A 27,172-nucleotide genomic window follows, 5' to 3' on the forward strand; every position below is an offset into this window, starting at 1 on the left:
GAGTTTGAGTTGAACTTTGCGGTAAGTACGATTCAATTCCTCCAGCCAGGTCTTGTAGGTGACCTTGACCAGGTCATTTTTTTGTCTTCAAGATCAAATATATCACATTTAGTCCAACTTACAGTATTAGCATTATACATGGCCTTTAATTAAGTGACAACACAACCACATTTGCAGTGGTGGTTAAACAAGTCAAAGCTTAAAGTGTATTAACGAGTCCATTTCATCACCAAACCATCCTTGAACCACCACAATCACATTGAATTGTCTCCCTCGACAGTCTTGACACCTGTTACGACACAGTACAAAGATAAGCCCGGAAACATGTTTGTCTTTCCCCTTGCTAACAGGTAAGGATGCTGACTGTAGGAGTAAAGATAAATATCCCATTCTCGTTGACAAAAGAAGTCATTTAGTGTCTATTCTGGGGCACAAAAGCGCAGCGTTGATTTTCCGGGCCTCCCCGCTGATCGATAGCGGGTTGAAAAGAAAGAGGAGTGATAAGGAAAATGGGCTTTGACTGCAAAGAGCAGGAGATATGTCAGAGTGGCTGGTGGTGGTGGTAGGGGGCTTTGGAGGAGGCAGGTGCTGACATGCAGGTGCCCCCTGAGGGTGTAGTGTGGTTGGGGGGCAGTGACAGGGTGTACTGGGTGACATTCCCAAAGAGTCAGGTTCGCAAGGGCCACCACAGATGGTAGTGACTATCAGGATATACCTGACAGGGAGTAGGGTACAGGAAGGGATGGGGATGCTCAGTTCAGTGACTCATACAGTGTGACCCCGCCCTCTTTTTTGTCACTTTCTTTGTCTTTCTTTTCTCTCTCTCTCTGTGTCACGACAGCACTGTAGACTGATATCTTTCTACAATGTTCTTTCTATCTGTATTATTTTCTATGTGCTGTATCTGTTCAAATAACATCTATGGGTCTTTGTGTCCCTAATTGAGTGTAGGTGTACTGACATCTTTCCACATGCATTCTTTGTATCTATATTATTTTCTGGTCTATTTTGTATTTTTTTTTTACAATACCTTTTTGTCATTTATTAAATTTTTGCCATTTTATTTGGAGGAACCAGTTAAAGTTGCTCTTACACCTTGCCTGTTTGAAAGTTATGAAGGAACTCATAACTGACTAAGTGCCAAAGTATGTATAGAAGGTAAGGGAAATAGGTGAAGGTAATCATCGTGGCCAGCAGAGTCTGAAAGAAGGGGGATTGAGTATGAAATATCCGCTCAAAATAGATGGGCCTTCTTGTCTCCATGGTAACTGCTAGGAAACAGCACCAGAGAGAGAGAGAGAGAGAGAGAGAGAGAGAGAGAGAGAGAGAGAGAGAGAGAGAGAGAGAGAGAGAGAGAGAGAGAGAGAGAGAGAGAGAGAGAGAGAGAGAGAGAGAGAGAGAGAGAGAGAGAGAGAGAGAGAGAGAGAGAGAGAGAGAGAGAGAGAGAGAGAGAGAGAGAGAGAGAGAGAGAATAGGGTGTGTGCATGTCACACCAATCACTTTATATCAAAGGCTCTATACATGCAAAATCTCAGCCGGTACATTTAGCTCACTTTTCACTATATACTGTACACTCAACAAATATATAAATGCAACATGTAAAGGGTTGGTCCCAGGTTTCATGAGCTGAAATAAAAGATCCCAGAAATTTTCTACAAGCACAAAAATATTATTTCTCTCAAATGTTGTGAACACATTTTGTTTACATCCATGTTAGTGAGCATTTCTCCTTTGCCAAGATAATCCATCCACCTGACAGGTGTGGCATATCCAGAAGCTGATTAAACAGTATGATCATTACACAGGTGCACATTGTGCTGGAGAGAACAAAAGGCCACTTTTAAATGTGCACATATGTCTCAAGTTTTGAGGGAGCAATTAGCATGCTGACTGCAGGAGTTTCCACCAGAGCTGTTGCCAGATAATGTAATGTTAATTTCTCTACTATAATCTGCCTCCAACGTCGTTTTAGAGAATTTGGCAGTACGTCCAACCGGCCTCACAACCGCAGACCGTGTGTAACCACGCCAGTCTTAGTCTTGGACCTCCACGTCCAACTTCTTCACATACGGGATCCTCTGAGGTGTGGTGCTGAGGAGTATTTCTGTCTGTAATAAAGCCCTTTTGTGGGGAAAAACTCATTCTGATTGGCTGGGCCTGGCTCCCCGGTGGGTGAGCCTATGCTTTCCCAGGCCCACCTATGGCTGCACCCCTGCCGAGTCGTGAAATCCATAGATTAGGGCCAAATGAATTGATTTCAATTGACTGATTTCCTCATCTGAACTGTAACTCAGTACAATCTTTGAACTTGTTGCATGTTGCCTTCATATTTTTGTTCAGCATATTTAAGCACTGACAATGTATTGATGTAAACGTCCATTTATTTCTAAAGTTAAAATTACATAGAGACACAAACTACCCTCGGTAATTGATCAAATATCTTAAAAACGTATTTGCAAAATATATTCAGACTATTGCCAGAGAAAAATATTGCTGCCGTTTTGCCAAGAGAGATATCAAAACCGTTAGTACAGGGTGGCAGGTAACCTAGCAGTTAAGAGTGTTGGGCCAGTAACCGAAAGGTCACTGGTTTGAATCCCCAAGCTGACCAGGTGAAAAATCTGTGTTATGACGCTGACTTTGTCCTTTCAGGTATCACCACCGTGTTGACAATGACCACCCTTAGTACAGTGGCCAGGACCTCCCTACCCAGAGTCTCCTATGTGACGGCCATGGATCTCTTCGTCACTGTGTGCTTCTTGTTCGTCTTTGCGGCCATGATGGAGTACGCCATCCAAAACTACTACGCCTACAGGGCACAGAAGCCCCGCTACAACAAGACAAACAAGACACAGAGACTGGTGAGCTTTCCTCCGTACCATGTAATTGATGTAATGGTGTACCTTTCCTCCATACGGTGTAATGGTGTATTTTCACTCCGTACCATGTAATGGTGTACTTTTCCTCCATATGACAAAATGGTGTATCTGTTCTCGATGCAGTGTAATGCTGTTATAGACATGGATCGAGGTTGTTTGTGTTGTCAATAGCTCTAGCCACGGTAGCGATTATGGTCTCAGTGGGTGGAGGTCTAGTCCATCGTTCATATCTCCATCCTCTTGCATCCGTCGCACTGTGCACGGACTGTGATAGTATTGCAGTCAGTGTCTCTGGCCTGCATGGTAGCAAATTGGGAGGTTGCCCCCCCCCCCCCCGGTGAGGGTTGAGGTCTGGACTATCCCCAATCCTTCATATATCCATCCTCTTGCACTGCCGACCGGTCACACAGTGTACTTGGTAAATGTTGTGTCATAGCGTGTCATGTCATCATGTCATGTCGTGTAATGCTGTCGAGCCAGTGAGTGAGTCCCAGCTTCGGTAGAGCACTAAGCCGAGGGGTTCTACCTCTTTGCCTGCCTGGGCTATGACAGTGTCCTGCTGGGTGTGGGAGGACACGGCCCGCTGCGTAGCTTTAATGCATGACAGCACAGCTCTACTCACAACGCATCAGATCTCTTTCTCTCTTCATCTCTTTCTCTCTGTCTCTTTTCATCTTTCCATCTGTCTTTCTCCCTTGTTTGCCCACATGTATTTCTTGTCTCCTGTCTGGCTTTTGTTGTCCCCCCGCCCCCTCCCTGTTGCCTCTCTCAGTTCAATTCAATTCAAGGGGCTTTATTGGCATGGGCAACATATGTTAACATTGCCAAAGCAAGTGAAGTAGATAATATACAAAAGTGAAATTTACAATTAAAAATGAACAGTAAACATTACACTCACAGAAGTTCCAAAAGAATAAAGACATGTTTAATGTCATATTATGTATATATACAGTGTTGTAACGAAGTACAAAAGGGGAAATAAATAAACATAAATATGGGTTGTATTTACAATGGTGTTTGTTGTTCACTGGTTGCCCTTTTCTTGTGGCAACAGTTCACAAATCTTGCTGCTGTGATGGCACACTGTGGTATTTCACCCAGTAGATATGGGAGTTTATCAAAATTGGGTTTGTTTTTCGAATTCGTTGTGGATCTGTGTAATCTGAGGGAAATATGTGTCCCTAATATGGTCATATATTTGGCAGGAGTTTAGGAAGTGCAGCTCAGTTTCCAACTCATTTTGTGGGCAGTGTGCACATAGCCTGTCTTCTCTTGAGAGCCAGGTCTGCCTATGGCGGCCTTTCTCAACAGCAAGGCTATGCTCACTGAGTCTCTACATAGTCAAAACTTTCCTTAAATTTGGGTGAGTCACAGTCAGGTATTCTGCCATTGTGTACTATCTGCTTAGGGCTAAATAGCGTTCTAGTTTGCTCTGTGTTTTTGTTAATTCTTTCCAATGTGTCAAGTAATTATCTTTTTGTTTTCTCATGATTTGGTTGGGTCTAATTGTGTTGCTGTCCTGGGGATCTGTGGGGTCTGTTTGTGTTTGTGAACAGAGCCCCAGAACCAGCTTGCTTAGGGGACTCTTCTCCAGGTTCATCTCTCTGTAGGTGGTGGCTTTGTTATGGAAGGTTGGGGAATCACTTCATTTTAGGTAGTTGTAGAATATAACGGCTCTTTTCTGGATTTTGATAATTAGCGGGTATCAGCCTAATTCTGCTCTGCATGCATTATTTTGTGTTTTACGGGGATATTTTTTGCAGAATTCTGCATGCAGAGTCTCAATTTGGTGTTTGTCCCATTTTGTGAATTCTTGGTTCGCAACCATGAAGGGCAATGGGTTCTATAACTGATTCAAGTATTTTTAGCCAGATCCTAATTGGTATGTCAAATTTTATGTTCCTTTTGATGGCATAGAATGTCCTTCTTGCCTTGTCTCTCAGATCATTCACAGCTTTGTGGAAGTTAACTGATGTATTGGTCAAGGTATGTAGAGTTTTTTGTGTGCTCTGGGGCAGCGGTGTCTAGATGGAATTTGTATATGTGGTCCTGGCGACTGGACCTTTTTTGGAACACGATTATTTTGGTCTTACTGAGATTTACTGTCATGGCCCAGGTCTGGCAGAATCTGCAGAAAATCTAGGTGCTGCTGTAAGCCCTCCTTGGTTGGTGACAGAAGCACCAGATCATCAGCAAACCGTAGATATTTGACTTCAGATTTTAGTAGGGTGAGGCCGGGTGCTGCAGACTGTTCTAGTGCCCTCGCCAATTCGTTGATATATATGTTGAAGAGGGTGGGGCTTAAGCTGCATCCCTGTATGAGGCCTTCCTTCCTTTGCCCCCTCCCCACATTTCTTGCCCTACCTGCTCTCTCACACTCCCTCTCTTTCTCTCCCTTTATCACTTACACATCTAAGGAGATGGCCTTCCTCTGTCCCCTCCCACAGACCTACTCGATGCTAGACATGGGGCCCAGGTCCCCCACGACCGTGGTTCCGTTGAACAACAACTACTCATACTGGCAGGACTATGAGGACGTGTACGAGTGTCTGGACGGGAAGGACTGCCAGAGCTTCTTCTGCTGTTACGAGGAGTGCAAGGGGGGAGGGTGGAGGAAAGGACGCATCCATGTCGACATTAAGGAGCTGGACGCTTACTCGAGAGTCTTCTTCCCTACGTCGTTCCTCCTGTTCAACATCGTCTACTGGGTCTCTTACCTCTACCTTTAGCAGTTTCAGTTGGATTTGAGAGAATTCGTTTGGACAAGTATTGCAAGACTCAAATGGGGAGAGGAGATGTCACAAGACATACGATGTCACTCAGTGGCAGCTTTGTGCACGTTGACACTTGATTGGTTGGTGGGTTAGTGTAGCCAACCAATAGACAGCTGTGAGACCCTAACACCAGGATGCTAGCCAGATAAGAGATAATGAAGCATCCATAGTGCCTTCTTCAGGAAGGGGCCATCACCTATACAGAGGTGCAATAAAGGGACTAGAAGCTTTGGAGTTTTTCCTACATAGGTTATCCCACATACGCCATTTCAACGCATGCTATACTGTTCATTAAAAGCAATGAATAGTTAGGGTGGACTGCACTATGAAATGATTCTATTGTTGCTTTGTATTTCTTAGTTAGTTGCATAGTCTTTACAAGCCATTTGACATATAGAACTTCAATATGATTTAGTTTAGGCATCAACAGGATCTTAAATATTAGGTCATTGATAACATTGATTCGGTATAGATTCATATATATTTATATCATAAACATTTGAATTATGTTTCCTACCAAGGGTGATACAACAAGAACATGCATAGTATACCTTACAACACACCATAACATAATAATTTAAAGATGAAAATACTACTTTTGTAAAATAATGTATCTAATAAAGTTTTCTTTAGTAACATAGAGTTTTCCAGAATGTATTACTAGACGATTTGATCATTAAATACATTGTCTGAGGACAAGGTATGGTAAGGTTTCAAACTAAAGTAATATGGAGATGTTGTTTAATTAATTTACAGAATGTGGACATACATTTATCTCCACACAGCAGGCCTACAATACATCATCGGCTGAGGGCCTTGGTAGCATTTGGGTCAATACAGTACTGTATATATTGTGCTAGTATTCAGTACAGTAATAAGACATTTTTTTATGGTTTCTCTCCAGCAACACTATTGCTGTTTTCTTGAGTAAGAACATGTATAGTTCATGTTATATCATATAGTAGCCGTTGTACGAAAACAGACAATAACATCACAAAGAATTGTGAAAGGTGTGTTTTTGGAGTTTAAAAATCGTTTTTATTTACTGTAAGTAACACTGTTGTTTCTGCAGTGGTTTGACTTAGAAGTATGGTAGTATCCTGTATTCTATGTTTTAAGAGAACGTGTACGTGAGAGAAGTTTTCATGCTATTATCATAGTTGAATGTAGATCATACTTTAGACCAACAACAAATAGTGGTTTTCAACTCTGTATAACAACACAAATATTGCACTTCATAAGTGTCTTAGTTTGATATAATGTATTTACAATAAATCAAACACTATTTTCTAAGTCTGATGGAACGCACCCTTTTGTTACAGCAGATCTGAGAGAACCACTGTCTAGGTACAGCTATGCTTTTTAGAGAATCCAGTCTGTGGTATTGCTTAAATTAATAAAATGTATCTTTGCTCAAGGTCTGGATTGTGTGTGTGTGTGTGCATGTGTGCATGTGTGCACGTGTGTGTGTAGGTGCGTGTGTGTAGGTGCTTGCATTCACATGTAGGTCATTTGAATCATTAGCAAACTGTGATCTTACTTACACACACACACACTGTAGAGTTATTTAGATAGAAATATATTTCAAAATGTAGGAATGGTTTTGTCTCTGACGTGGTTGCGATAGCCCACTTTAAACCTCACACTGTGCATCCTGTTGTTTCGAAGTAAGGAGGCAAGTCAATGAATAGTCATTATGCACAATAATCACACCTATCTAGGAAGTAGGCTAAGGAAATCCAAAACAGACCCTTTTATTCCCACAGCAGGAAATTAACTCTACACACGATTCATGTCTATTGCAGAATAGATCATTATACAATTAGTATCCCCATATAGAAATAACCAGATGTTATTGTTCAGGGCCTGTATTCACAAAATTTCAGAGTAGCAGTGTAGATCATATGAGATCATATACACAGGGGACACCTGATCCTAGATCAGCACCTACTTTGAGATACTTTTTGAATACGGTCCCGGAGCTCATCACGGAATATAGATATCCCTGGTGTGTGTGTGTGTGTGTGTGTAAACATGCTAACATTCAGTGCCTTGCAAAAGTATTCATCCCCCTTGGCGTTTTTCCTATTTTGTTGGATTACAACCTGTAATTTCAACAGATTTTTATTTCATGTAATGGACATACACAAAATAGTCCAAATTGGTGAAGTGAAATGGAAAAAATAAAAACAGAAAAGTGGTGCGTGCATATGTATTCATCCCCTTTGCTATGAAGCCCCTAAATAAGATCTGGTGCAACCAATTACCTTCAGAAGTCACATAATTAGTCAAATAAAGTCCAGCTGTGTGCAATCTAAGTGTCACATGATCTGTCACATGATCTCAGTATATCTACACCTGTTCTGAAAGGCCCCAGAGTCTGCAACACCACTAAGCAAGGGGCACCACCAAGCAAGAAGACCAAGGAGCTCTCCAAACAGGTCAGGGACAAAGTTGTGGAGAAGTACAGATCAGGGTTGGGTTATAAAAAAATATCTGATACTTTGAACATCCCACGATCCACAACAACCAGAATCATGGTGTTTCCTTGTAACGGAGGAAGATCCATCACGAAATCCACCAATAGGTGGGACCACGGCCGTTGTGGAACGGGTAGGGGTTGTAATTTCCCTCTGGGCAGGTGTCTAGGTGCCTTACACTGGTCGCACACCGAGCAGGAGGAAACATACACCCTCACGTCCTTAGCTAAAGTGGGCCACCAGTACTTCCCACTAAGACAGCGCACTGTCCGACCGATGACAGGATGACCAGAGGAGGGTGACGTGTGAGCCCAACAGATCAATCAATCACGAACATCAGACGGAACGTACTTATGTCCAACTGGACACTGGGTGGGAGTGGGCTCCGCACGTAACACCCGCTCGATGTCCGCATCAACCTCCCACACCACCGGTGCCACCAGGCAAGAAGCCGGAAGAATGGGAGTGGGATCCGTGGACCGCTCCTCTGTGTCATACATCCGGGACAGTGCGTCTACCTTAGCGTTCTGGGAACCTGGTCTGTAGGATAGAGTGAACACAAAACGGGTGAAAAACATGGCCCACCTTGCCTGGCGAGGATACATTCCCCTCACCGCCCGGATGTACTCCAGATTGCGGTGGTCAGTCCAAATGAGAAAAGGGTGTTTAGCCCCCTCAAGTCAATGTCTCCATGTTTTCAGAGCCCCGACAACAGCCAACAACTCCCGTTCCCCCACATCATAGTTTCGCTTCGCCGGGCTGAGCTTCTTCGAAAAGAACGCACAGGGGCGGAGCTTTAGTGGCGTACCCGAGCGCTGAGACTGCACAGCTCCTATCCCAGCCTCGGACGCATCCACCTCCACTATGAACGCTAAGGAGGGATCAGGATGAGCCAACACCTGAGCCGAGGTAAACAGAGCCTTCAGGTGACCAAAAGCCCTGTCTGCCCCAGCTGACCACTGTAGTCGCACCGGTCCCCCCTTCAGCAAAGAGGTAATGGGAGCCGCTACCTGATCAAAGCCCTGGATAAACCTCCGGTAGTAGTTGGCAAACCTTAAGAACCGCTGCACCTCCTTTACCGTGGTTGGAGTTGGCCAATTACGCACGGCTGAAATGCGGTCATTCTCCATCTCCACCCCTGACTCGGACAGGCGGTATCCTAGGAAAAAGACGGACTGTTAGAAGAACAAGCATTTCTCAGCCTTAACGTACAGGTCATGCTCCAACGGTCGACCAAGCACTTTGCGCACCAGAGACACATGCTCGGCACGTGTAGCGGAGTATATTAGAATATCATCTATATACACCACTACACCCTGCCCGTGCAAAAAAAATCTTGTCTACAAAGGATTGGAAGACGAATGGAGCATCCATCAACCCGTACTCATACTCTAGTATCCCGAGGGAGCCGGGTGGACGGTCGCCAGGTAGAGCTCCAACTGAAGCAGGAACCCTTGGCACCCGGCAGCCGTCCCATCATATGCGCTCGGGAGCAAGGGCCGAATCCCACTGGGTCCAGGTGACTGAGGAGTAACACAGAAGACTGAATACACACCATAACACAGAAGACTGAATACACTAGACAAGGAACAATCACGCACAAAACATCATGGGAACCAGAGGGTTAAATAGGGAAATAATTATAACGTAATGGGAATCAGGTGTGTACAATCAAGACAAACAAATGGAAAAAGAAACGTAGATCGGAGGCAGCTAGAAAGCCGGTGACGATGACCGCCGAACGCCGCCCGAACAAGGAGAAGCACCAACTTCGGCGGAAGTCGTTACACTTGTGGAGGTCTACAATTTTTTTTCTGAGGTCTTGGCTAATTTCTTTGGATTTTCCCATGATGTCAAGCAAAGAGGCACTGAGTTTGAAGGTAGACCTTGAAATACATCCACAGGTACACCAATTGACTCAAATGATGTCAAGTAGCCTATCAGAAGCTTCTAAAGCCATGACATCATTTTCTGGAATTTTCCAAGCTGTTTAAAGGCACAGTCAACTTAGTGTATGTAAACTTCTGACCCACTGGAATTGTGACACAGTGAGTTATAAGTGAAATAATCTGTCTGTAAACAAATGTTGGAAAAATTACTTGTGTCATGCACAAAGTAGATGTCCTAACCGACTTGCCAAAACTATAGTTTTGTTAACAAGAAATTTGTGGAGTGGTTTAAAAATGAGTTTTAATGACTCCAACCTAAGTGTATGTAAACTTCCAACTTCAACTGTACACATACAGTGCCATATTTTATTACGTTACAGCCTTATTCTAAAATGGATTAAAAAAAATACTCAGCAATCTACACACAATATCCCATGACAAAGCGAAAACAGGTTTTTAGACATTTTTACAAACTGAAAAACAGAAATACCTTATTTACATAAGTATTCAGACCCTTTGCTATCAGACTCGAAATTGAGCTCAGATGCATCCTGTTTCCATTGATTATCCTTGAGATGTTTCTACAACTTGATTGGAGTCCACCTGTGGTAATTTCGATTGGACATGATTTGGAAAGGCACACACCTGTATAAGGTCCCAAAATTGACATACCACAGATCTGAGGAAGGGTACCAAAAAATGTCTGCAGCATTGAAGGTCCCCAAGAGCACAGTGGCCTCCATCATTCTTAAATGGAAGAAATTTGGAACCACCAAGACTCTTCCAAGAGCTGGCCGCCTGCACAAACTGAGCAACGGAGGCGAAGTGTCTTGGTTAGGGTGGTGAACAAGAACCCGATGGTCACTCTGACTGAGCTCTAGAATTCCTTTGTGGAGATGGGAGAACCTTCCAGGAGGACAACCATCTCTGCAGCACTCCACCAATCAGGCTTTTATGGTAGAGTGGCCAGACAGAAGCCAATAAAAGGTGACATTCTGTACTGTTATGAAACATTTGAGCTCAAATCCAAAATGCTGGAGTATAGAGCCAATCCCACCTGTACTGTGTCGACTACAGCAGGGGATCCCAAACTTTTTCACAAGGTGTATTCATGTGATATTTGAGTGACAAAAAAATTACAACAATATATATGGGCAAAAAATAAATAAAAATAAAATGTTAGCTGACATGGGCTAGTTGATCTGGACATTTCTGACAAGTTATAAATAGCTATCTAAGGTATACAATGACTAACATGATAACATTTCCCTAACATGACCCAAAGTCTTCACAAGAATAGTAAAACAAGAAAAAGTAGGAACATTTTGCCAGTTCCGACAAGGAAAAAGGCGATATTAGGCTTAGGGGTTAGGTGTAGGATTTAGGGTTAGGGGGGAAAAAAATTGGAATGGGAATCAATTGTTTGATAGTCAAACAAATGTTTGTGTGTGTGTGTGTGTGTGTGTGTGTGTGTGTGTGTGTGTGTGTGTGTGTGTGTGTGTGTGTGTGTGTGTGTGTGTGTGTGTGTGTGTGTGTGTGTGTGTGTGTGTGTGTGTGTGTGTGTGTGTGTGTGTGTGTGTGTTGTGTGTGTTGTGTGTATACTGGTTCCTAGAGAGGACACGGGAAGAAGAACAGGCCGATACCTATAAAACCAGAACAAAATAGCTAAATCAGGGATGCAAACTGCTGAGGGCCCAAAAAGGTGACACTTTTTTGTTGCACTGAAACATGCAGAAAATCCCTGCTAGGGGGAAATGCAGGTTAACTAATTAAACCACAAAGACTATGATCAACATGTTCAGTCTCTGTGTGTAAAATAAAAAGTGGTTCATGTGAACCTAACTCACAGCTAAAAAAAATGTCAAGAAAGCAATCCAATGTAACATGTTGCCTAGACTTTACTGCAAATGACGCTCAAGTCTTGAGAAAGAACAATACACTAATAATGCAGTTTGCAATGACAGCCTTTACAATAATAGAATGCTAGTGACCACACACACACACACACACACACACACACACACATCTAAATATTGCACTTAGAGAAAAAAACATCTTAAAGTAGAAATAGAACGAAACAAACAGGCATTCTATTTTTGCTCTATTTTAGTGGCCCACTATAGTAGACATCGATCAAATGCTACATATGTGCAAAATAACGTTCACTGAGTAAAAAATGTAATAATCCCCCCTCACTCACACAAGTGTTACTGTCAAGTTCAACACAACAAAAGCAATATCTTTGGGCTACACTGCACATTATTACATTGTACACTTTCTGCCTGTGGACATCTGTTCTACAATGTGCCAGCAGAGCATGATACCCTTTGTTGGCATAATTTATCTCATTCAGGCAGAGAACACCTGGCACACCCCTTTTTATCCACTGTGTTGAAAAAGTGAGAAAGTGTGTGGTGTTCCTTTCACCTTTATAATGGCATCCAGTTTAAGCCAGGCCCAGCTCATTTGATGTTGTAACGTTAGCTAGATAACGTTAGCTGTCTGACTGTGTTAGCCAGCTAATTTTCACACCATAAACTCCATTAGTTGATCAGTTAAGTTGGCTAATGTTGCTCAACATTTATCTGGCTAGCTAACAGAGAATTTGATCCAGCTAGCAAGATACTGTACTTAACAATGCTAACAATATTTGTTCCACCACACTTTCTCCCTCACCTTAAACTTTCCAAATGCCAGTTGTTTTTCGGTTACAGCTCATGAAGTACGCTTCATCACCTTCTCACCCCCGTCTTCGTGGTCAAGCTTCTCACCTACCTCTTTGTTATCATTCAGGGGACGTGTTGATAATTCGTTTTACTTGAGACAGGAGACCAAGTGGAGACATAGGACGAGGTGGATAATTTTATAATAAGGCAGGTTTATTCAAGTGTAAAAATATTATGCAAAGCGTGCAGCACGGCTCTTTCTATCTGATCCGTATGGGGTTGTCAGGAAAAGAGGGAGTTTCCACAGTTGTACAGTTTTATATATAGACAACAAGCAAAGTAGGTTGATCTGCGAGTCTGGCCTTCCGATTGGTCGGTCTGGGTCTTGGGTAGTCCTGTACAGGCCTGGTGTCCACGTTCCATTGGTTCCTGAGGTAGTTCTTTGTCTGGAGCTCCAACCCTGAGTTGTGTGTGTCTGAGTGATTGTCATGGGGGAGGGGAGTTGTGGGTGTCGTGCATTTGTCCAATGAGTCCAGCATATGTCCAATATAAAAGGGAGTGTGTATATTGTGTCAACCATAGCTAATGTTGAGAAGTTGTTAAAACAAGTTACCAATATCTAATACAATTCCTTACAAATCCCCCTCTTCACGTCTCACAAGAGACGTGACATAAAGTATAGAAAAAGACAAAACTAAAGGATAAAATTTGTCAGAAGACAAATTTTTGATTCCCTCTCTTCACGTCTCACAAGAGATGTGACATAAAAGTATATAAAAAGACAAAGCTAAGGGATAAAATTTGTCAGAAGACAATTTTTTTTAATTCCCTCTCTTCACGTCTCACAAGAGACGTGACATAAAAGTATCTTAGTCCTCAAATAGATAGACAGGTCCAGCTTCCCCATCCTCAAGCAATGGGAACATTTGGGCCCTTTCCTGATTAGAGTCTATGGCTGCAGTTATAACACGGCTAGCAAGCGTGCGCGCACATGGAATGCAACAGCATCCACAAAGTACAAGAATGGCCACAAAAACAGAAATTGATACTAGGATGGAGGAAACCAGCGTCTTATATTTACCAAAAGCATCCATCCATGAGTCCCACATAGTAGTGTCCACTCCAGAATGCTGTTTCATCTTACCATTAAGGGTACGAAGTCCCTCCAATGCTACAGTCAGACTCCCATCCGTAGCTGTGTTATTGGGAATGAAAGTACAACACTGTTCACCAAACATTTGCACAGACCCCCCCCCGTTCAGCCAATAACATATCAACCGCGATTCTATTTTGAAATGCCATCAGGGACGTAGCTGCCAATTGTCCATGGACCGCCTCGAAGCCTTGTTGAGTCCAATTGCCCAGTTTCTGGACATTAAAATGAATGTAGTTAATTCTGTCCACATTTTTATTAACTGTACACCACCAACAAAATGATGATTCAAACCCAGCTGTCACTTGGTCCGCCAGTTTATATTCATCTGGCACCCCCTAGGGACACCAATAGCATCAATGTAAGTTGAGTCGTAAATGAGCAAGGACCAAAAAGGAGACCACTCCAATAACTACCCCTGGAGTGGCCAACCACACATTAGTAAACCAAAAAACGAGAATATGTTAAACCCTCCGGTCCATCCCTCTATACAACCTGTACCAGGTGGGCTCGTCGCCACCCGGGAACTTCAAACCTTCACAACAGGGAGGACAAACATCACTTTTTATTCATTCAACAACATCATCTACAGCAAACCAAGGGTCCTCCTCTGTCAGCCCACTCTCCTGCGGAAGCTCGTTTTCGTATCAGCCTCTCCAACTGGAGCATCAACCAGAGGCCCCTTACACATCTGTAACAAACTTCTTCAAACAAGGTATGATACAGGCAACACAGAAATGAAAAACCACAACTAGTGTCAGAAATCCAGTAATCGTCCTTGCAGTGTACTTACCAAAACAACCACCCAGCCAGGGGAACAGTCCACTCTCCTCCACACCTGCAAGACCCTTCATCTCCACTGATAACCTTGCCAACCCACTCAGAGCTTTTGAAATGCTCCCATCCGGACTAGTATTGTTAGGAACAAACGTGCAACACTGTTACACCTCCCTTGTTGGCCAGACTTATGTCCAGTGTTAGTCTATTGTGTCTACTGGTTTGTGAGGCAGCATCCAATTGTTCAGCCATCCCTGTAAGTCCTGTGTGGGTGTGTTTATAATTGATCCAGACCTTTTGTTTTAACATCAACAATAGCTGGGCCAATGATGGGCATCAGATGCCACAGGCCATCATTCCTGGTTAATGTCTGGAATTCGTGGGGGACCCCTATTGGGACCCCCAACAGGTTGGTGTGCATGTTATCTGTACCCTCGGACCAAGGAGCGTCACGTTTCTGCCGTCTCCTGGGTTGGTCCCAAGCCTCTGTGTCCTGTGTAGCTTCCCAGAAGTTGATTAGCTATCATAATAGGCAACGGTGGTATCAGACTGGCCAAAACACATGAGCAACGACAATTTCCTTTCAAAAATGGGGTCAACCGCCTGGCAGGTCCACACATCCACCATACATCAGCAACACCTCTAGTTAATAGTGGTATTAGTGATGCAGGTAGTAGCAGGGAGCCTTCCATAGTCTATACCTCTACCTGTACCAGTGTTACAGCTGTTATGTCCCCCATATGCCTTAACTCCCCACGGTCCTTCTGGGGAGGGACTTCTGGGAACACAAGACTCAGAGTTTTGCACAGGGTTAAATTTGGATGCACATCCAACCTTCCCCATTACTTAGGACAAATGGGTGAGCAGCCAGAATAGGTCTGGCATGTCCACATACGACACAATCCTTTCTATTAAGTGTTTTGTAGGCCAAACACATATTCTCCCTTTCCTCATAAACAGTTTCAGTCCCCAAATGTTCACTATCTGAGATGTCTTTTATATTTATTATCTGTACCAGATTGGAGAGCTTAGGTGATGGCGTGGGACTTGGTCTTGAAGTGGTGGAGGAGGCCGGCTGAACCCTGGTCCGTTGGAACTGGTGGTGGTTCTGGCAGCACTGCGATGGTAACCTCCCCATCATATCCTTATCAGACAGCTCAGGACTACAGGCAGTCCTGTAAAACCCCACCCTCTCCCAGAGAACACATCATCAGCCAGAGATCAAGCAACACTTTCACTTCTATGAACGAACACAGTGAGGAAAGGTCAGGGGCAGGGAATTCTTCATTAAGGAGTTGATCCCCGAGCTCTATTAGCAACAGTTCTTCTCCTTAACTCTGTGATCATTCGGCAGTGTCAGTGTGTCTCACCCTCCAAGTGCGATATGCCCCCAGGTCGAGTGATTCACCTTCTCCCTTAATTCACCTGCAATGTATAAACTCTTAGACATACAGGTTTGGTTAGCAAACAGTTCCTCATTTGTTCTTTCTGATTATATATTTAACTTCTATGCCTAATTATTTATTTATTTATTTTAGCTATAAATGTTTAATTTTAAATAAGTTTATTATCCAATAGGCCCCATCCTTTCCTAGTCCACAATGTACCCTCCTTCGTTTGATACCTGGCTCTGGCCAGGTATCAACCTTACCTACTCTAAATAATAACTTAGTACATCATATTCTAGGAACGTCCCTTTTATTCCCCGCATATCCAATTCTCCCTTTGGCGTACATTCATATCTATTCTTTTCTAATTCTCTGTCAAGTGACTTATCTACTTTGAAATGTATCTGTGCTGCTTAAATATGTTAACCCCTTTCTCTCCTATCTTATTTCACAGCCTACCTTGCTCATTTCCTGGTCCACCCTCCCCACTCTGCTCTCAAACCTTCAAGGTCTGAACAGTGCGGGGTAGACCCATCTGTCTGCCTTTTTGTAATAATAGTCAATAACAACTGTGTGTTCCTTTACAATATTAACTAAGTGTCTCACTGTTTTGACTTTATCTGCATGGATTTAAAAATAACCACAGGTCTTATAGTGTCAACCTTTAAAGTCCTAACATAACCTTAATTAACCTATCTCTATCTTCTAATGGCCAATACAAATGCTTACCTTATGGTCAAGAGTTATAAACTCTATTATAATCAATTTACCTCAAAACTAGTATCCCAAATGACACAATCTCATTATTCTCACCACATTTCCCCGCGAGTGATCAAGTCGCCGGAAAATGCAATGGAAACAGAAAACAGGTCAAAATGTTACACCTACATTCGTGTTCCATATCTAAACATACCAAAAGAACCCTTTATCTTCTCAAAGTCCCTTTCCTAAATAAAACTCAGAAAGTAAAACTCCTATTCCCATATGAGTGTATTCTTTTAAGATATCTTATCTCTGGGTACACGGAAACCCTTAACCTTAATGTTTACTCCAAAAAACAAAATTATGTCACCAGCATTCAACCAGTCGGCTGGGAGACCATTTGGGTGCTGCAATACTGCCATCTTCTGTCCATTCTCTGCATAGCTCTCCACCCACTCTTATTCAACCTTCTCAATTTGAGCCATATTAGTTTCTTATTTTAACTATTGTTTTCTAAATTTTTAATTTTTTAAATTTTTTAATCTATTATTACCTAGTTAGACTAGAGTGTCCGTGACATACATCCATGAGGATCCGGTTATAGTTATTCTATTAACCATGTGAAAGTGCCCAGGGACACCCCAAATGTCAAATAAGGGGCCAGATATCCCTAGCCTTGCCCAGGGAGGGAGAAATATCCCTCTAACTGGGCGAGGTTCCTTTATCAGGGGAGGCGGAGTTTGATACCGCATCACCTGAGTCAGGAATGTCTTCATTTGGAATCGAATTTAAGCTGTTTAAATCAGCTCTGACTTCTGTCCGTGTTCTAGAAGGGATTGGGGCTGGAGTGCAATGTGTGAGGTGGTGCCAAGGTGCGCCTGATTTACCTTTGACCTGGACTGAGTGTGAAGTAACCTCCCTCACTTCGTACTGTCCAGTCCACCTGGGTTCTAGCCACTTTCTCTTGTGGACATTAACCCCACCCAGTCACCAATTTTTACCTTCCGTGTGCCAGATCTCCCTTCTGCTTCCCCGTTGGACCTTGTGAATCTGTGTGGAGAGAGCTGCAGAAAGTTCCGTCAATTATCAAACATTACAATTTGTTGTACATCAAGGGCGGGCATATGACCTCCCTTCCTTGGTGAACCCAGCATGACTCCTCCAGCCATTGTCTCATGAGGAGAGAGATGGGTGCCTGCACCTGGAGAGGCTATCATGGCCAGCAACGCCAGGGGCAGGACTTTAACCCAAATCAACTTCAAACCTGCACATACATTTGATTGGCGCGTTCCACGAGACTTATGAGATTGTGGCCTGTACACTAACCCCATCATTAAACCACATCCATTAATCAGTTGACATTTACACATCCGGCCCTATTGGTACATGGAGCGTTTGTCATTAAACAACACACATGAGTTCGGTTTGCAGCCACTTAATGACCTATTTTGCATCCTCCCCTGCTGTTGGTATTGCCTCAACCCATTTAGAGAACCTGTCTACCATAACTAACAGGTACCTTTTTTCATTTGTCACATTGTCTTTCCCCATATCTGTGTGTGTTGGTGAGTGGTTCGTTCCCCAGGTCAGGTCTCCGTTTCAGTTCCTGTGCAGCTCTTTCTGCACAGGAGTGGGGTAGACCTTCAGCATTGAGTGCGTCTGCCGTGTTTTTGTCAGTGTTGACAAATGTGATGTGTGATTGTGTGCATTTATTCTGGATTTTCGTTTTCCTTTCAGCGCTGAACGTGAATTCTTTGCTCATCAGATATGCTGCAACCCCATGGTGGGTGTGGATTTCCAATGGATGGCACATTATCATGTGGGCTGTTTTCCCAATAGCTTTTGCCACTGCAGCCACATACCTGGAGCATGTGGTTTGTCCTGCTTCAATGTGGTCCAGTTTGGAGGAGTGATACCTCAACACTCTTCTCTCCCCCTCTAGGTTCTGGAAAAGGATGGATGATGTAAATCCTTCTTTTTCAGAAACATCCAGATGGAACTTGTTTTTTTTTAGTCAGGTGCTGTTAGGGCTACTGCCACTTAGAGATCTGTTTTCAAGAGTGCAAAAGCCTTTGATACTTCAGTAGTTCAGGTCAATGATGAGTGTAGGTTAGTGGTGAGCAGCTTCAGGGCCATGGGGCATATTCGTCAGCCATGCCCTGAAAAGGGGGAGGTGATTGCTGATTCGGGTCTGGATTGGGGTGATTGTATGCGGGTTGAAGGGCCGCACGTGGTTGATACATCATTGGCCTGACTCCCCCTTAGTCTAGGGGCGTATCCTCGTCCCCTTTTGGCCAGAAACTGGCTTTGGGCCGGGGTTATTGGGTGCGGACACTGTCGCACCATATGCCCAGCTTGTTTACAATTATGACAGCTTCCATAAGATCCAGAGTACCTCTGGGGCTGTCCCCATGTGGGTGAATAGTTTGATTGTGGTAGTGGGTAGTAGGGTTGTAGTGGTGGTTCCGATGAAGGGTATGGCTGAAACGGGTAGGCATACGGCAGTTGGAATGGCTGCTCCTGGGGTGGGTGTATAGGTGGTCCCTGCTGGGTGAAGATGGGTAGTTGTTGTTGCTGTATCATTCGGGAAACAGTTTTTTCAATGATTTGTGAGATTTCTTGTTGGTCTTCAGCCACCATCTGTTTCTTGGGTTTCTCTCCTTTCTGGGCCTCTTTCAATTGTAGTTTCAAAAGTTGTACCTGTAGGGACTGGATTTGTGTTTCAGCCCCTCCCTTACCCTTATTGTATTGGGTAATGTGGTGATGCACATGGGAGTTGAACTGAGCCTGGGGAATTGCCATTAACCCCACAGTGCCCCTGAGATGGGTTGGGGCCGATGGGGCTGCTGTGGTGGTAGGTGGGGCGTCATTATTGTTGGGCCTGCCCTCTTTGGTGTCAGTTGGTGCTCCAGTGACCACTCCCATCGTATCAGGTTTCCGGTAAGGGAGAGCTTTTCTAATTTCCTCAATTGCCCATAATCCTATTTTCATCTCAGCCTCTGCCTTCTCCCTCTGCTTTGTCCCTTCTTTTTTAAATAAGTGAATTTGTGTTTGGGGACGATAGTCGTGGTCATTTTGTCGTTGAGCTATGTCTGGGTCTATTATTATCTTTGTATACTTTAGCCCGTCACTGATCGAAACCAGCGATGTATTTTTCTTCCTCTAACCTCCCCCAGTCTGGTGTCCGACTCGCGTGGACAAAGGATTTTATTGCCGTGTATTCGATGAATTATTTTCGTTTTCCAACAATATTTCAGCTATCTCTTTTTGAAACAATATACGAATGTATTCATGCGCTCCTGTTATAATTGGAATGACAGTTTTGGGTATTTATAATAAAAAAAATATTATTGCTTTTCGCTAAATTAATTAATTAAATACTTTGGCAAAATATTTCAGAAGTTTCCTTTGGGGACAATATACTAATGAATTCAGGCGCTCCTGATATAATTGGAATGGCAATTATAAGACCTTTAACTCGAGAGATATTATTTCTTTTAACTTTCCCGGTTAATTTAAACTTTTTCCGATTAATTAAATACTTTGCCAAAACATTTCAGAAATTTTCCTTTGGGGACAATATACTAGTAATTCACGCGCTTCTATAATAATTTTCAAATGAATTCTATCCCTTAAGGATTTACCAACAGTATAAGAGGGGAAAACCAGGTCAACTCATCAACCGTAAATGGCTGCTTCACCGTGGCACACAGATTCTGACTCGGCGGTCACCACTAACGGAGCCTGAACTTAGCTTATAGCTAATTAGTAGCAATAGATCTCGTGGAACGCTCAATCACACACATTAATTTGGAGAGTTTCAGGTTTAATACCCTTGCTCCTATTTCAAGCTTAGATTTATCACCGATGCTCCTAGTTGAAAAATGTTTCAACTAGTCCCAGATTACTAATGCGACTTGAATCCCAATACGCCAAGCTTAGATTTCTCACTGATGCTCCTAGAGGGGTGCCATTTCCACTAGTCCCAGATTACTAATACGACTTGAACAGATCACATTACATTTCAAATACATTTGAGTTTCAAGTTTAATACCATTACTCCTAGTTCAAGCTTAGATTTATCACCGATACTCCTAGTTGAAGAATAATTCAACTAGTTCCAGATTACTAATTCGACTTGAACAGCATCAAGCTTAGATTTATCCCCGATACTCCTAGTTGAAGAATAATTCAACTAGTTCCAGATTACTAATACGACTTGATTTTATACTTCGCAAATATCTTTACACAATGCCTTAGATTCTAAACAATTCCACATAAATTTAGCAACAATTCACTCACCTCAGTACTTCTGATCATTGAATTTAGATATTGGCTATAATACAATATGCAGATTTTGATTAAACCGGCTCTGCTTACCTTAATATTTTCGAGCTCTTTGATCAGTTTCCTGGGTGAGTTGAATCGCCGACGTCTCCCTCGAGCGGGTCACCTCTCCTTCTTGAATCTTTCTCCCTCTCGTCTCCTGTCCGATGAATTTTCTATTGGGCCAAATTCAAATATGTTTTGACCATCCTCTGCTTACCAAGTTTGTTGATAATTCGTTTTACTTGAGACAGGAGACCAAGTGGAGACATAGGACGAGGTGGATAATTTTATAATAAGGCAGGTTTATTCAAGTGTAAAAATATTATGCAAAGCGTGCAGCACGGCTCTTTCTATCTGATCCGTATGGGGTCGTCAGGAAAAGAGGGAGTTTCCACAGTTGTACAGTTTTATATATAGACAACAAGCAAAGTAGGTTGATCTGCGAGTCTGGCCTTCCGATTGGTCGGTCTGGGTCTTGGGTAGTCCTGTACAGGCCTGGTGTCCACGTTCCATTGGTTCCTGAGGTAGTTCTTTGTCTGGAGCTCCAACCCTGAGTTGTGTGTGTCTGAGTGATTGTCATGGGGGAGGGGAGTTGTGGGTGTCGTGCATTTGTCCAATGAGTCCAGCATATGTCCAATATAAAAGGGAGTGTGTATATTGTGTCAACCATAGCTAATGTTGAGAAGTTGTTAAAACAAGTTACCAATATCTAATACAATTCCTTACAGACGCGCTGCTGTAACTGGCAAACTGTCTTTCCACTCTCTGCTGTCTTTCCAGAGTGCACGCTGATGCTGTAACTAGCAAATTGGTTGTCTCTTCTCTCTTCAGTCGTGTGCTGCATTATGTTGTTATGTGAACGACTGGCTGAGCTTTGGATACAGCCAGTATTGTTCCAAACGCGGATCACTTGTTCGCCTACAGCCAGTAGTGATCCAAAGCCTCCCTCCCAAACATTTCTCATCAGATCTACACAAATCACGTAGGTCGCCTATTTTGGTTTCAAAACGGCGAATTTCGCCAAAAGATGACTAGTTTGCATCCCTGTAAACACACACAGCTTACGTATCATAACTAAACACACACACAGCTTATGTATCATAGCTAAACACACACAGCTTATGTATCATAACGAAACACACACAGCTTATTATCATAGCTAAACACACACAGCTTATGTATCATAGCAAAACACACACAGCTTATTATCATAGCTAAAAACACACAGCTTATTATCATAGCTAAACACACACAGCTTATTATCATAGCTAAACACACACAGCTTATGTATCATAGCTAAACACACACAGCTTATTATCATAGCTAAAAACACACAGCTTATTATCATAGCTAAACACACACAGCTTATTATCATAGCTAAACACACACAGCTTATGTATCATAGCAAAACACACACAGCTTATGTATCATAGCTAAACACACACAGCGTGTGTATCATAGCTAAACACACACACAGCTTATATATCATACTTTATGTGTGTCACATCATCTCACGTGTCTTTGAACCACAGGTTTATAATATGGTCACGTCTCAGTTTGCAAATGAGATATCTAAAATGTGTAAGTCAATAGATACACTCAAAATAAAATGAATGCATTCATGGAATGTTGCTTCTCATGCTTGATCTCACTTAGAAGTGAGATCACTTCGGGCCTCCCGAGTGGCACAGAGGTCTATGGCACTGCATTGCTTTGCTAGAGGCGTCACTACAGACCCGGGTTTGATCCCGGGTCGGTGTGGCTGGCTTCCGGGTTAAGCGGGCGGCTGTTAAGAAGCGCGGTTAGGTGGGTCATGTTTCGGAGGATGCATGACTCGACCTTCGCCTCCCGAGCCCGTTGGGGAGTCGTAGCGATGAGACAAGATCGCAAAATAGTCTACTGTATTCTTACTCAAAAGACTGTTACAGCATATCTGGTAGGTAGAATAAAACATTTCTGTGTGACTCTGAATGCATACTGCTTTTACTCTGCTTTTCTCTGTGCTTCAAAGGCCCATTATGAGGCAGAGACCCCCGTCAAGACTATTTATAACCCAATCAGCCATGTATTCGTTCCTTTTCCCCTTTTTCTAGTGGCACTGCTGATGCTACCAAAGCTGTGAAACCACAAGAGATCTGCCTCTGACGCCTGCGTGAAAACAACAGCCGCAGGTGGCGGGGCTCAAAGGAGAATCAGCAGCGAAAATTGATGTTTAGCTATACACATAAAGGACCGACTTGTCTGCTTGTCACTGCCCTGTAAAATGCGTTGTCTCGTGGCAATCATCCACGTTTTTCAAATCAAGCTGCCTTGAGTGTCACCTGTGTAAAATCTCATTCGACACATATCAAAAGACAAGCCTGGCTGGTTCTACAGTATGTTGAATGGACTGGATTGATTTTAAGCTGCAATTTATATCAGTGATGTAGTAAAGTCACAAAGGGAGAGACTTTCTGACTACAAAGTGAGAACTGGTCAAGTCCGAGTCACCACTGGTCGAGTCCGAGTCACCCCTGGTTGAGTCCGAGTCACCCCTGGTTGAGTCCGAGTCGAGTCATGAAAATCCTAACTTGAGTCTGAGTCACGACAACACTGATTTATACTGTAGTTTACAGCGCCAACACAATGTAAAAAGAGATACACAGGAGGTTTTCAATGCATAAATTATAGTCCAGTTATTTTACTTCTGTGACGCCCTGATCTGTTTCACCTGTCCTTGTGATTGTCTCCACCCCCTCCAGGTGTCGCTTATTTTCCCCAGTGTATTTATCCCTGTGTTTCCTGTCTCTCTGTGCCAGTTCATCTTGTCTGTTTCAAGTCAACCAGCGTGTTTTTCCCGTGCTCCTGCTTTTGATATTCTCTCTTCTGCTAGTCCTCCCGGTTGTGACCCTTGCCTGGCTGGACTCTGAACCCGCCTGCCTGACCAGTCTGCCTGCCCTGACTCTGAACCCGCCTGCCTGACCAGTCTGCCTGCCCTGACCTCGAACTCTGTACCTTCTGGGCTCTGATCTGGTTTTGATCTTTTGCCTGGCCACAACCATTCTCTTGCCTACCCCTTTTGGAACTAATAAATATCAAACACTCAAACCATCTGCCTCCCGTGTCTGCATCTGGGTCTGGCCCTGAGCCCTTATAAACACATATCTGTTACCTAGCCTGGTCCCAGATCTGTGTGTGCTGTATTGCCAACTCCTGGTCATTGTCATGCCAAACATTTGTTAAGCAATTGTTATAAGAGTACAATACAAACATATCTGGGACCAGGCTATTTGTTCCCCACTTTATGGTACAAATACTGACTTTGCACGTTCCGCAATATCCCTCCAGTGTAGAAATGTGACATACCCTTTAGATATACCTGGGCAAACGCTCAGTTGGTGAGATTCCAGAGTGACACTATAATAAGACTAAAATACGATGGGAACCCGTACCAGTCGCCGAGAGCAAGGCAAGATGGTGCGGTCACACAAAGGGTCGATTGCTACAGATTCCAGGCCTAAAGTGGGATGGATTTCAGATACCTCAAACCTCAGTCTGTAGCCCGAGGGTATTGATGGCATGTTGACCAAACCATGCACAGACAGAAGTCATTTGTTGTTTTGCCGCCTATACAATAAAGTGAGTTTCTGTTGAGTTTCCTGCTGTCTGGTATTGTGATCTGCGTTGGCAATTTTCCGATAGCATGGCCTTGGGTTACAGTGGCATATTGATTGGTTTGAGAGAAGATAAATGCATATAGCCCCGCTTCTCTTCTCAGTAGAGCTCCTTTATGGTGTCCATTTTAGGACATCCTCTGCCTCACTCGGCTTGAGGCTGAGGGTGTCCTAAAATGGACACTGTACTAAATATCTCAGGAAAAAAGTCACACATGGAAAAGCGACAGCAAAATTGCAATTCATAGCATTTTACTGAGCGATGCTCTATATTACTGATGGTGATTATAATTTATGCACTGACTGACGGCTGCATCTTCATCTGGGATTGGGACGAGTAAATCAAGCGATTAAGAGGAAAACAGTAACTGAATTGGCAGTTATGAAAATATGTATGGAATTAACTTGGTAGATTGGATATGAGAGTAGTTCCTAGACAGTGTTTTGTATTGTAGCTTGAAGGACTATCGGAAGGTCCAGCCTTGGAGGGTTATCTTGGGAGATCAGGACTATGAGTGATGGATCGATTATAACAAAAAGTCACAGAATGTTCTTATGGTCACTATACTTTCGACACCCTCAATTTTCAAAGACATCCCAATATTTTATTTTACCTTTATCTAACCAGGTAGGCCAGTTGAGAACAAGTTCTCATTTACAACTGCGACATGGCCAAGATAAAGCAAAGCAGTGCAACACAAACAACACAGAGTTACACATGGAATAAACAAATGTACAGTCAATAACACAATAGAAAAAAATCTATATACAGTGTGTGCAAATGAGGTAAGATTAGGGAGGTAAGGCAATAAATAGGTCGTAGTGGCGAAGTAATTACAATTTAGCAATTAAACACTGGAGTGAAAGATGTGCAGAAGATGAATGTGCAAGTAGACAAACTGGGGTGCAAAGGAGCAAAAAAGAAATAACAATATGGGGATGAGGTAGTTGGATGGGCTATTTACAGATGAGCTATGTATAGGTGCAATGATCTGTCAGCTGGTCTGACAGCTGATGCTTAAAGTTAGTGAGGGAGATATGAGTCTCCAGCTTCAGTGATTTTTGCAATTTGTTCCAATCATTGGCGGCAGAGAACTGTAAGGAAAGGCAGCCAAAGGAGGAATTGGCTTTGGGGGTGACCAGTGAAATATACCTGCTGGAGTGCGTGCTATGGGAGGGTGCTGCTATGGTGACCAGTGAGCTGAGATAAGGCGGGGCTTTACCTAGCATAGACTTATAGATGACCTGGTGCCAGTGGGTTTGGCGACGAATATGAATCGAGGGCCATACAGGACGCAGTGGTGGGTAGTATATGGGGCTTTGGTGACAAAACGGATGGCACTGTGGTAGACTGCATCCAATTTGTTGAGTAGAGTGTTGGAGGCTATTTTGTAAATGACATCGCCGAAGTCAAGGATTGGTAGAATAGTCAGTTTTACGAGGGTATGTTTGGTAGCATGAGTGAAGGATGCTTTTTTTGCGAAATAGGAAGCTCATTCTAGATTTACTTTTGGATTGGAGATGCTTAACTTCTCTAGGGTAGGGGGCAGCATTCAGAATTTTGGATGAAATGCATGCCCAAATTAAACTGCCTGTTTCTCGGGCCCAGATGATATGATATGCATATAACTGATGGATTTGGATAGAAAACACTCTAAAGTTTCCAAAACTGTTAAAATAGTGTCTGTGAGTATAACATAACTGATTTGGCAGGCGAAAACCTGAGAAAAATCCCTTCAGGAAGTATTTATTTTGGTTTTGTAGTTTTCTATTCAATGCCATTACAGTATCCATTGACTTAGGACTCAAATTGCAGTTTCTATGCCTTCCACTAGATGTCAAAAGTCTTTAGAAAGTGTTTCAGTCTTGTATTCTGAAAAATTAGGAAGTAAGAGCAGACTGAATGAGTGGACCCTAAAGTTTCACTGAGCTTTTTCATGCGCATAACCGAGAGAGTGCGTTTCTTGTTTACATTTTATATTGACGACGTTATTGTCCGGTTGAAATATTATCGATTATTTAGGCTAAAAACAACCTGAGGTTTGAATATAAACATCGTTTGACATGTTTCTATGAACTTTACGGATACAATTTAGATTTTTTTGTCTTCCTGTTTTGACTGCGTTTGAGCCTGTGGATTACTGAAGAAAACGCACAAACAAAATGGAGGTTTTTGGGTATAAAGAGACTTTATCGAACAAAAGGAACATTTATTGAGTAAATGAATGTCTGCTGAGTGCAACCATATGAAGATCATCAAAGGTAAGGGATTCATTTTATCTCTATTTCTAAATTGTGTAACTGTTCCATCTGGCTGGCTACTGTTTGTAATGATTTGTCTAGTGGGCTATGTTCTCAAATAATTGTAAGGTATGCTTTTGCCGTAAAGCATTTTTAAATCTGACACCGTGGTTGGATTCACAAGACGTTGATCTTTAAACATATGTAAAATATGTTTTGTTTTCTGAATTTTTATAATGAG

At 42.9% G+C, this 27,172-nt stretch overlaps 1 protein-coding gene across 2 annotated transcripts in view; it reads left to right on the plus strand.

Moving 5' to 3' along the window:
• LOC129840350 (gamma-aminobutyric acid receptor subunit gamma-3-like) overlaps positions 1-7,070 on the plus strand; it is a 46,312-nt gene extending 39,242 nt beyond the window's left edge. Inside the window, exons 8-9 of one of the 2 annotated variants that reach the window (XM_055908161.1) lie at positions 2,653-2,861; positions 5,297-7,070. In XM_055908161.1, the coding sequence (XP_055764136.1) occupies positions 2,653-2,861; positions 5,297-5,608 (521 nt within the window). In that variant the 3' untranslated portion in view covers positions 5,609-7,070. The remainder of the gene's footprint in view (positions 1-2,652; positions 2,862-5,296) is intronic. The other variant, XM_055908162.1, reaches the window with a different exon arrangement.
• Positions 7,071-27,172: the final 20,102 nt, after the last annotated feature.

The sequence above is a fragment of the Salvelinus fontinalis genome, chromosome 41 (genome assembly GCF_029448725.1).
Source record: "Salvelinus fontinalis isolate EN_2023a chromosome 41, ASM2944872v1, whole genome shotgun sequence".
NCBI classification, from domain to species: domain Eukaryota; kingdom Metazoa; phylum Chordata; class Actinopteri; order Salmoniformes; family Salmonidae; genus Salvelinus; species Salvelinus fontinalis.